This window comes from Cherax quadricarinatus, unplaced genomic scaffold (genome assembly GCF_038502225.1).
Source record: "Cherax quadricarinatus isolate ZL_2023a unplaced genomic scaffold, ASM3850222v1 Contig2324, whole genome shotgun sequence".
Classification (NCBI taxonomy): domain Eukaryota; kingdom Metazoa; phylum Arthropoda; class Malacostraca; order Decapoda; family Parastacidae; genus Cherax; species Cherax quadricarinatus.
The window spans coordinates 53,311-63,459 of NW_027197350.1; the positions used below are offsets into that span (position 1 = coordinate 53,311).

General features: G+C 42.6%; 1 protein-coding gene across 1 annotated transcript in view; it reads left to right on the forward strand.

Annotated features, from left to right (window-relative positions):
* The window catches only part of LOC128705299 (uncharacterized), a gene marked incomplete at both ends in the record, with an annotated part of 44,066 nt that extends 34,153 nt beyond the window's left edge, over positions 1-9,913 (forward strand). The window contains 2 exons of the mRNA XM_070081322.1: positions 9,110-9,352; positions 9,719-9,913. Coding sequence (XP_069937423.1) covers positions 9,110-9,352; positions 9,719-9,913 — 438 coding nt within the window. The remainder of the gene's footprint in view (positions 1-9,109; positions 9,353-9,718) is intronic.
* Between the last annotated feature and the right edge of the window lie 236 nt (positions 9,914-10,149).

Consider the following 10,149-nt stretch of genomic DNA (forward strand, 5'->3'; position numbering starts at 1 on the left):
CATATCTTGTATACTTATTTATCCTCTTTTTCTTAAAATATGTATTACCTATAACTAAACCCCTTTCTATACAAAGTTCAATCAAAGGGCTCCCATTATCATTTACACCTGGCACCCCAAACTTACCTACCACACCCTCTCTAAAAGTTTCTCCTACTTTAGCATTCAGGTCCCCTACCACAATTACTCTCTCACTTAGTTCAAAGGTTCCTATACATTCAATTAACATCTCCCAAAATCTCTCTCTCTCTCCTCTACATTCCTCTTTTCTCCAGGTGCTAACACGCTTATGACCCACGATGAGGATAAAAAAAAATAGGTAATGAAAGATTGGATACCAGGTTGGAGGGAGAGAACATGAAGGGGATGAATGTATTCGGATATTTAGGAGTGGACGTGTCAACAAATAAGTATGAAAGATGAGGTGAATCATAAAACTGACGAGGGGAAAAAGGTGAGAGGTGGTCTGAAGAGTCTGTGGAGACAAAGAACTTTTGTCCATGGAAGAGTCAGTGTAATGCAGAGAATTCGTAGTTTGGAAATTAGAAGGTGCGCGATTACCAAAACTATTATCCAGAGGGTTGAGGAGGAGTTGTTGAGGTGGTTCGGACATGTAGAGAGGGTGGAACAAAATAGAATGATTTCGAGAGTGTATAAATCTATAGTGGAGGGAAGGCAGGGTAGAGGTCCTTTTTGGAAAGTTTGGAGGGAGGAGGTAAAGAAGATTTTGTGTACAAGTAGCTTGAACTTACAGATAGCTTGCGTGAGCATGTTAGATAGGAACGAACGAAGACAAAAGGTTTTAAGACTTAACTTGCTGTTGGAGTGTAAGGAAGGTAACATTATGAAGGGATTCAGGGAAACCGGCAGGCCGGACTAGAGTCCTGGAGATGGGAAGTACAGTGTCTGCACTCTGAAGGTGGGGTGTTAATGTTGCAGTTTAAAAACTGTAGTGTAAAGCACCCTTCTGGCAAGAGAGTGATGGAGTGAATGATGGTGAAAGTTTTCCTTTTCAGGCCACCCTGCCTTGGTGGGAAACGGCCGATGTGTTAATAGAAAAATAGAGAGCGAGAAAGAGAGAATGAGAGAGAGAGAGAGAGAGAGAGAGAGAGAGAGAGAGAGAGAGAGAGAGAGAGAGAGAGAGAGAGAGAGAGAGAGAGAGAGAGAGAGAGAGAGAGAAAGAGAAAGTCTCCCTGATAACATTGTGTATACATAGTGTATAGTGTATACTACAGTGGCTCCCTAGTATATAGATGATAAATAAATGAATGTAAATGAAGTGATAAGCCTATAGAGGCAGGTGCCGGAAGTCGCCAGAAACTTACCACAGTGGTCAGCTGTTTTTAATAATCTTCCTGGCTTGCTAGTGTACTCGCATATAATCTAGTGATACCAGTGAATAGCAGAATACAGTGTTGTGTAGTAGCAATTAACCAGTATTATAATGGTACTTAGTGGAGTGGAGTGACTTTCATTAGTTTCTTTTTTCTTGAAATACCAGACGTATACTGTGAATTTCATATAACCTGTAGTTACCAGCGGTCGCAATATACACAACGAGAAGCAATTATTACTACAGAAAAAGCGTCCTTCCTCCAAAATTTCTACCAGTCAACTATAGTGATAATATAGCATTTATTGTGGTGGAGACGAAAAAAAAACTAGAAAAGCTAGATACAGCGATTGATAAACAAGGGTTGAGGCTCGACCGTTCGTCACTGTAGGAGCTGCCAGAAATCACAGGCTCTTCAACACGCAAGTTATACTTTTGTATCAATCAAATCACATATTACTCAGGTAGATAATTTCAAGTAGATCCTTCATGTGTTAGCCCAAATCACCGACCAGTATGTTTTAAATAAGTGACCCACTGATCAGATCAGACTAGTCCGAACCCTCGACTGGTCCGAACCCTTGACTGGTCCGAACCCTTGACTGGTTACAAACGGATTCGTTGGACAATAAAGCAGACTGTAAACGGATGGGGTTGTAGGCGCCCTTATCAAACACAAACAATAAATATAAATCAGGAGCGTACACAGTAAGCTGTCCAATATACAAGTACAGTTAGAAATAGAACTACAAATAGCTAGCACTCGATGTAAGAAAAGGGAGGAGTACATGTAAAATAGAAAGAGACAGGCGCTCCCTTTACAGGCGATGGAAAAGAATAACAGAGCGGCTAAAAGAGGTCAATATATCTGAAATGCGTAGGGAGACACTGGTCAGAGAAATAGCAAGCATCGAACTTAAGCTAAAGGAATCTTATAGGAGTCAGGAATCGCGGGAAGAACTAAAAGCCATAAATGATATCGAAAGAAACCCAAAGTATTTCTTTTCCTATGCCAAATCAAAGTCGAGAACAACGTCCAGTATTGGGCCCCTACTTAAACAAGATGGATCCTACACAGATGACAGCAAGGAAATGAGTGAGCTACTCAAGTCCCAATATGACTCAGTTTTTAGCAAGCCGCTAACCAGACTGAGAGTCGAAGATCAAAATGAATTTTTTATGAGAGAGCCACAAAATTGGGTTAACACAAGCCTATCCGATGTTATCCCTAAGCCAAATGACTTCGAACAGGCGATAAATGACATGCCCATGCACTCTGCCCCAGGGCCAGACTCATGGAACTCCGTGTTCATCAAGAACTGCAAGAAGCCCCTATCACGAGCCTTTTCCATCCTATGGAGAGGGAGCATGGACACGGGGGTCGTCCCACAGTTACTAAAATCAACAGACATAGCCCCACTCCACAAAGGGGGCAGTAAAGCAACAGCAAAGAACTACAGACCGATAGCACTAACATCCCATATCATAAAAATCTTTGAAAGGCTCCTAAGAAGCAAGATCACCACCCATCTAGAAACACATCAGTTACACAACCCAGGGCAACATGGGTTTAGAACAGGTCGCTCCTGTGTGTCTCAACTATTGGATCACTACGACAAGGTCCTAGATGCACTAGAAGACAAAAAGAATGCAGATGTAATATATACAGACTGCAAAAGGCTTCGACAAGTGTGACCATGGCGTAATAGCGCACAAAATGCGTGCTAAAGGAATAACAGGAAAAGTCGGTCGATGGATCTATAATTTCCACTAACAGAACACAGAGAGTAGTCGTCAACAGAGTAAAGTCTGAGGCAGCTACGGTGAAAAGCTCTGTTCCACAAGGCACAGTACTCGCTCCCATCTTGTTCCTCATCCTCATATCCGACATAGACAAGGATGTCAGCCACAGCACCGTGTCTTCCTTTGCAGATGACACCCGAATCTGCATTGACAGTGTCTTCCATTGCAGACACTGCAAGGCTCCAGGCGGACATCAACCAAATCTTTCAGTGGGCTGCAGAAAACAATATGAAGTTCAACGATGAGAAATTTCAATTACTCAGATATGGTAAACACGAGGAAATTAAATCTTCATCAGAGTACAAAAACAAATTCTGGCCACAAAATAGAACGAAGCACCAACGTCAAAGACCTGGGAGTGATCATGTCAGAGGATCTCACCTTCAAGGACCATAACATTGTATCAATCGCATCTGCTAGAAAAATGACAGGATGGATAATGGGAACCTTCAAAACTAGGGATGCCAAGCCCATGATGACACTCTTCAGGTCACTTGTTCTCTCTAGGCTGGAATATTGCTGCACACTAACAGCACCTTTCAACTCGGGTGAAATTGCTGACCTAGAAAATGTACAGAGAATCTTCACGGCGCGCATAACGGAGATAAAACACCTCAATTACTGGGAGCGCTTGAGGTTCCTAAACCTGTATTCCCTGGAATGCAGGCGGGAGAGATACATGATTATATACACCTGGAAATCCTAGAGGGACTAGTACCGAACTTGCACACGAAAATCACTCACTACGAAAGCAAAAGACTTGGCAGACGATGCAACATCCCCCCAATGAAAAGCAGGGGTGTCACTAGCACGTTAAGAGACCATACAATATGTGTCAGGGGCCCGAGACTGTTCAACTGCCTCCCAGCATACATAAGGGGGATTACCAACAGACCCCTGGCAGTCTTCAAGCTGGCACTGGACAAGCACCTAAAGTCGGTTCCTGACCAGCCGGGCTGTGGCTCGTACGTTGGTTTGCGTGCAGCCAGCAGCAACAGCCTGGTTGATCAGGCTCTGATCCACCAGGAGGCCTGGTCACAGACCGGGCCGCGGGGGCGTTGACCCCCGGAACTCTCTCCAGGTAAACTTCACAGCCTCTGAGAAGTGGATTAAGAGGCTTCAGGGGAATTTTTAGGTTTCTTCCAGTAGGTATTTGAATATTTCCTTCCTACCAAGCTATCGATTTGCTTTACAAATAGGTATATTTTATTACAAAACATGGTACTTTAATGTACATTGATGGTGCAGAAATGCCAGATACAATGAGGTTTGAGGGATACATTACATTATTATTATTATAATCAAGGGGGAAGCGCTAAACCCGGAGGATTATACAGCGCCAGGGGGGGGGGGGATGTGGAAGGCATTCAGGCTTAATTCGGGGAACTGGAGCACAGATCCAATTCCCTAAATCAAGAGCCCCTCACCAACATCAAGGAACCTTCCTTGAGGGGGGGATACATTACAAATAAAGTATTACTACACGTTTGTCAGAAACTACAATGTATGCCATTCTTCTACTGCCAGTGGGCTTCCCTCTTTATCCATGCATATTTTTTTTTCTGGCTGTTTTATTCATCTCCCTACTTTACTGGGTCGTTTATCTAATATACTTTTTCCATGTTCTGATGCACTTAGTTTTAGCCTCTCTACACCTCCGGGTGAACCAAGGGCTTGTTCTGGTTTTTACATTGTTTCTGTTGCCCTTGGGTACAAACCTCTCCTGTGCGTTCCCGTAGTTCACAGTCACGGGTTCCATCATTTCATTAGCTCTCTTCGCCACTGCACCTAATGCAGGAATTACCTCATGCCTGTGTAGTCCCTTCTCTTGTTGCTTGGCTTCTCCCGTCCTCCTCGTGCTGCTTAACTATCCACTGTTATCTCTAGAATGTGTTACAAGTTCAGGACCACGTGGTCACTAGCTCCTAAGAACCTTTCATATGTGATGTCCTCATTGTCTGAACTACTCGAGGTCAATACGAGGTCCAGACTTGTTGGTTCATCCTTTCCTCTCTCTCTCTCTATGGTAGTGTACCTAACCTGAGGTTTTCCGGACCACCTCCATCATCTTAACCCTCCATGTTTCTGAGCCCTACGTGGCTCCATGTTTACCCTCTCAATCTTTGTTGCTATCATCATTCTCTTATCTTGGGATCCTGCTATTTTGTGGTGGTTTGTAGATCACTGCAATCACTACCTTGGTTCCTCCAGTCTGAACTGTTCCTAATATGTGGTCCTTCGCTTCCCTTCTGTCCATTCCTTCCAACTCCTCAAAACTCCACTGGTTTTTTTATTTGCAATGCAACTCCTCCTTCCCTTCTCTTCCCTCTATCTTTCCTCAGGACCTGTTATACAGTTGGATAAATCACATCTGTTATCCCCGTGAGCACTGTTTCTATGAGTGCTATGTCTGGGGATGCCTCCATGATTCTTTCGTGACACTCATATTTATTTATTTCCACTTCATTTGTGTACCATACCTTCAGCTTTTTCTTCAGTTCTGCATTCTGGGGAGATTTATGGAAGCTGGGGGAGTGAGAGACCTGTCAGAATACTATGGGAAACTAATGTGAAGGTGCTGAATATGGTTTATTTTGTATGCTTTTGTTTGGTTTTGGTGTAGGGAGTGTGGGTTGATGGTATTCTCTGAGTGGTTGTCTTTGCTGGTCCTCACTAGTCTGAGGTCCCCCCTGTGACTGGCCTGTACTCCTGAGTACAGTTATTCAGGCTAAAACGTTGTGTAGTTTTAAAAATAGGTTAGATAAATACATGAGCGGGTGTGGGTGGGTGTGAGTTGGACCTGACTAGCTTGTGCTGCTGGGTCTGGTACAGTGCTCCATCCTTGAGTGGAGATGATCAGACTGGGTGGGTCATTGGGCTATTCCGGGGGGGGGGGGTCATTAGTTTAATCTGGGGGGGGGGACATGGACCTGCTCCGCATGGGTCAGCAGACCTGTTGCAGTGTTCCTTCTTTCTTATGTTCTTTCCTGCACTTTGCATCATTATATCCTCTCTTTCAGTTTCTGTCATTTTGTTCATGTTCTGTTGCATTCAAGGTGCACCCACTGGTATTTTATCGAGTGCTTTAACCGTGGTTTCTCTTTCAGGATACTGTTTTCCACCATTTCTGTCCTGAAAGTCAACCTGACTAGACAATTTTCTTTCCTCGAGTATCTCCTTGTTTTCTTAAAACTTGTCATCTCAGTCATGTCCTCCTCTCTTGGTAGTTTTATGATATTTTCAATATTTTTTTTTTCTTTCCTGTCGTGTTTCGTTGTATGTTATCCCTTCAGCCTCCTGATGTCCATAAACAAAGATTGCCCCCTCCCTCTCCTCTTCTCATATCATTTCTCTCCATATCTCTGCATCTCATTTAAAAGTCAAAATTGCTGCTTCCCATACCATTTCTTGGATCTTCCTGTGGCATGATAGTACCACTACAAGGGACTTATCTCCCCTGCCTTCAGTCCCCTCTGTGACTGTTCTTGTACCCAGCAGCATGCCCCTTTTATTTCTTGACACATCCTTGGCCTCCCACTGGCCTGTGATGGATATAAGTACTTCCCATCCTTTGGTCTCCTCGCTGCTCACTGATATCCCTGCTTCTAATGCCATGCCCCTTCTGCTCTTTAGTTCCATATCCCATTTGAACTTGTTCAATTTCTCTTCTAGGCTCTATATCATAGTTTCTGCAGTTTCGGCTTGTAACTCACGCTTCTTGCTCTCTGCAATCATTCTCTTCTGTGTGTGTGTTCGAGGTGCTATCAAGAAGTTCATGGATTCAAAATTTTGAGCACTTCCTGGGTGATATATGGCAGCAGTGCAGATCAAGTTGTGCATTACCTTGTTTTGTTAAGTAATATGGCGAATTTCAGTGTGGTCAGGCATTCCATTAAATTTAAACAGGCATTTTATGTTGTGTTCTCGGTTCAATGTTAATTTTTGTGTAACAGAATGAAATCTTTAAAAAAAAAGGAACAGTGTGTGTGAAATTTTGTTTTAAGCTTGGTAAAATGGCTGGAAAAACTCCCATGTTTCAGCAAGTATTTGGCAATGAAAGAATGGGTCGGACACAGAGTTTTGAATGTGTTTTGATAGAATGCAGGACAAACATCGTTTGATGATGAGCACACTGGTCGTCCATCAATGTCAAAAACAGACAACAATAAAAGTGAGGAAAGCTATTCATGAAGATAGTCGTTACAGTATCTACTGCAATTACTGTAGGAATTTCTTGTGTCAAGGCAGTTTAACTGTAAATTTAAATCAGAGGCAAGTGGCTGTGAAATTTATGCCTCTCTTGCTGACCCAAACCAGGAAGACTATCGTTTTCTTGCTAAAAACAACATGGCGATCGTCCAGCATCCTCCCTACTCCCCAGATATACTCTCCTGTGACTTCTTTCTCTTCCCAGAAATCAAAATGGCACTTAATTGGAGGCGTTTTAATGACATGAAGGAGATTCAAGCGGAATCTCACTCCGTGCTAAATGTCTTAAGAGAAAAAAAGAACACCAGAAATTACTCAAGACGTGTGAGAGGCGCTGGGATCAGCGCCTCTCACACTTCTTGATTAAGTAAACCATTATATTTATTAGTTAAACCTTTATATTATTTTGGAGACAGCCATAGAGCTTTTCAACAGCACCTCGTAGAGTCAGATCTTGCTCTATAATTGCAGATCGTTTTGCAAATATACATTTGCAACGCTTTCGGCTCGATAGCAAATCGTTAAGTACGTGATGTTTCTCGTTTTATTTGTGCCAAAAAATTTTGTACAGTGCACATTTTTGTACAGTGCACATTTTTGTACAGTGCACATTTTTGTACAGTGCACATTTTTGTACAGTGCACATTTTTGTACAGTGCACATTTTTGTACAGTGCACATTTTTGTACAGTGCACATTTTTGTACAGTGCACATTTTTGTACAGTGCACATTTTTGTACAGTGCACATTTTTGTACAGTGCACATTTTTGTACAGTGCACATTTTTGTGAACTTACTCACCTTTTGCTGCACATAAGCAGGATCTCCTGTATGTGCACATATGTATTGCTATATCAAAAATGAATCAGTCTTAAGATTTTCTGAACTCAGTTAAAGAGGAAAATCACTTTTCTATATGCTTTTGTAAAAATTATTCTTGCAGTTCACACTACTCCAGAAACATTGAATCTTGTAAAATATAGATCAAATAAGTGATGCTGCAAAGATCTGGTATTGGTAAATAAAAAGAAATTTGTTCAGCTTTTGTAATGCAGAAAATTTTTGCGTCGGCGAATTTGATTATCGAAATTATGCAACACAAATTTATTGGAAAAACAGTTTTTTTTTTTAAGCAAGTTAGCAAGAGTTTGGGAATAGACATTATCAACGCAGACTGAATTATGTGCCTCTAAACCTGTCTATATGATTTACAAGAAATCATTAATAAAATCATGTGTATTTTCGAATTCAGTGCCATAATTAAGTTAAATCTCTCTAGAGTTAAGTTCACCAAGTTGTTACTGTTTTTTTTTTTTTCGTCAAAGGTAACATTAATAGTTTTATTTTCTTTGAACACTATTTTTTATTTCTAAAATTTATATAAGTCTGTCGTATCTGGTTTGCTTTGTAACTTGGTGCCTCTGATGCTGGCTGTGTTTGTCTCACCATCTGCTTGTTGTCCTATCTTGTCTTGTTTCTTAGTAACATGTCAGCAATGCTTAGAGTTTTTATATATAGACTTTTCTTAGTATCCTCGTAGTGGCTTCTCTCTTGTACGAATGATTTTTACTGCTAATATTGTGTGTAATTTTTATTTTCTAGTGACCGTCCACTACTGTCAGCGGTATTGTAATTGTATTACTCTTCCATTTTCTCAAGTGTTTTGTCACCAGTCACTTATGTCCTACCTTGTGCTTCAGTCCTTTCTTGATCTACCATCCTCTCACTCCCTTGTCTTCCTGATGGTGGGTTTTCTCCCTGGCAGTGGATGAGCCTTACGAGATCTGCCCCTATGCCACCTTCAGCTTCCCACCCGATAGTGGTATCGGCGGCGTGCTCGACTACACTCTACAGTTTCAGACGTTTGGCCACCAAGACTGTTACGAAGGCCAGTCACAACCACCATGGTCTTCCTCCTTCATGGGTGGGAAAAGGCGTGAGGGTGGTGGTGGTGGTAGTGGTGGTGGTGGTGCTGGTGGTGGGGTGGTAGGCGCTGGACCCACTGCCGGTAAGCGTCTTATTTAGCCCATTTTCCTATGGTCCAACTCATTCCTATAATCAAATATGGCCCCAATAATCCTCCTCCTCCTTTCTTGCCACTCAATATTCTTATGAAATACATCATTCCAGCATTTATTATATGAATTTTGTTGACGTTAGCATTGCAATTAGTTATCATAGCTGGAATGGCCATCTAATATTTTTATAATTATTTTATAAAGTAGAATTGTATAATGTTTAGGGCAAAGGAATGGCTTATATGCATGGTCAGTGTTATTGGTGTTGCCTGACATTAAGTGTAGATTTTACCTAAACACTTCTCCTCATTTATTTTCCGAATACGTTTTCATGATAATGTACGTCTCTCCTGCAGAGATCGCATGTATCTCGAGCCAACAAACTCTTCCAATCTCTTCGGTGGGTCTCCGTGGACGGACGTGTAAGCGAGGAAAAGCTGGCGAGGAAGGGCAGGGTTCAGACAGCGAGCAGGACAACAGCGGCAGCCCTGGCCACACCCCGGCCCACGGCCTCCCAGACACCTACAAGGTCCCAGTGCGGCTCAGGAGAGGTGAGCCCTTAAATGCATATAAATTAAGGTTTTGATGCAGTTACTTCTATCTTCTCGTCGATTCGCCGGTATTCTCCCGGCCCGGGCCTTTTCCAAGTGGTGGCCCGGCCTTGGCTCCCTGTCTAGGGAGTGTCTGAGACCTAAGTCTCCCATGGGAGGAGGTACAAGTACCCCCTCATCGTTGGGACTAACTGTCCCCAGGCCTAGCCACATTCCCCGCCCTCACGGGGCTCGTA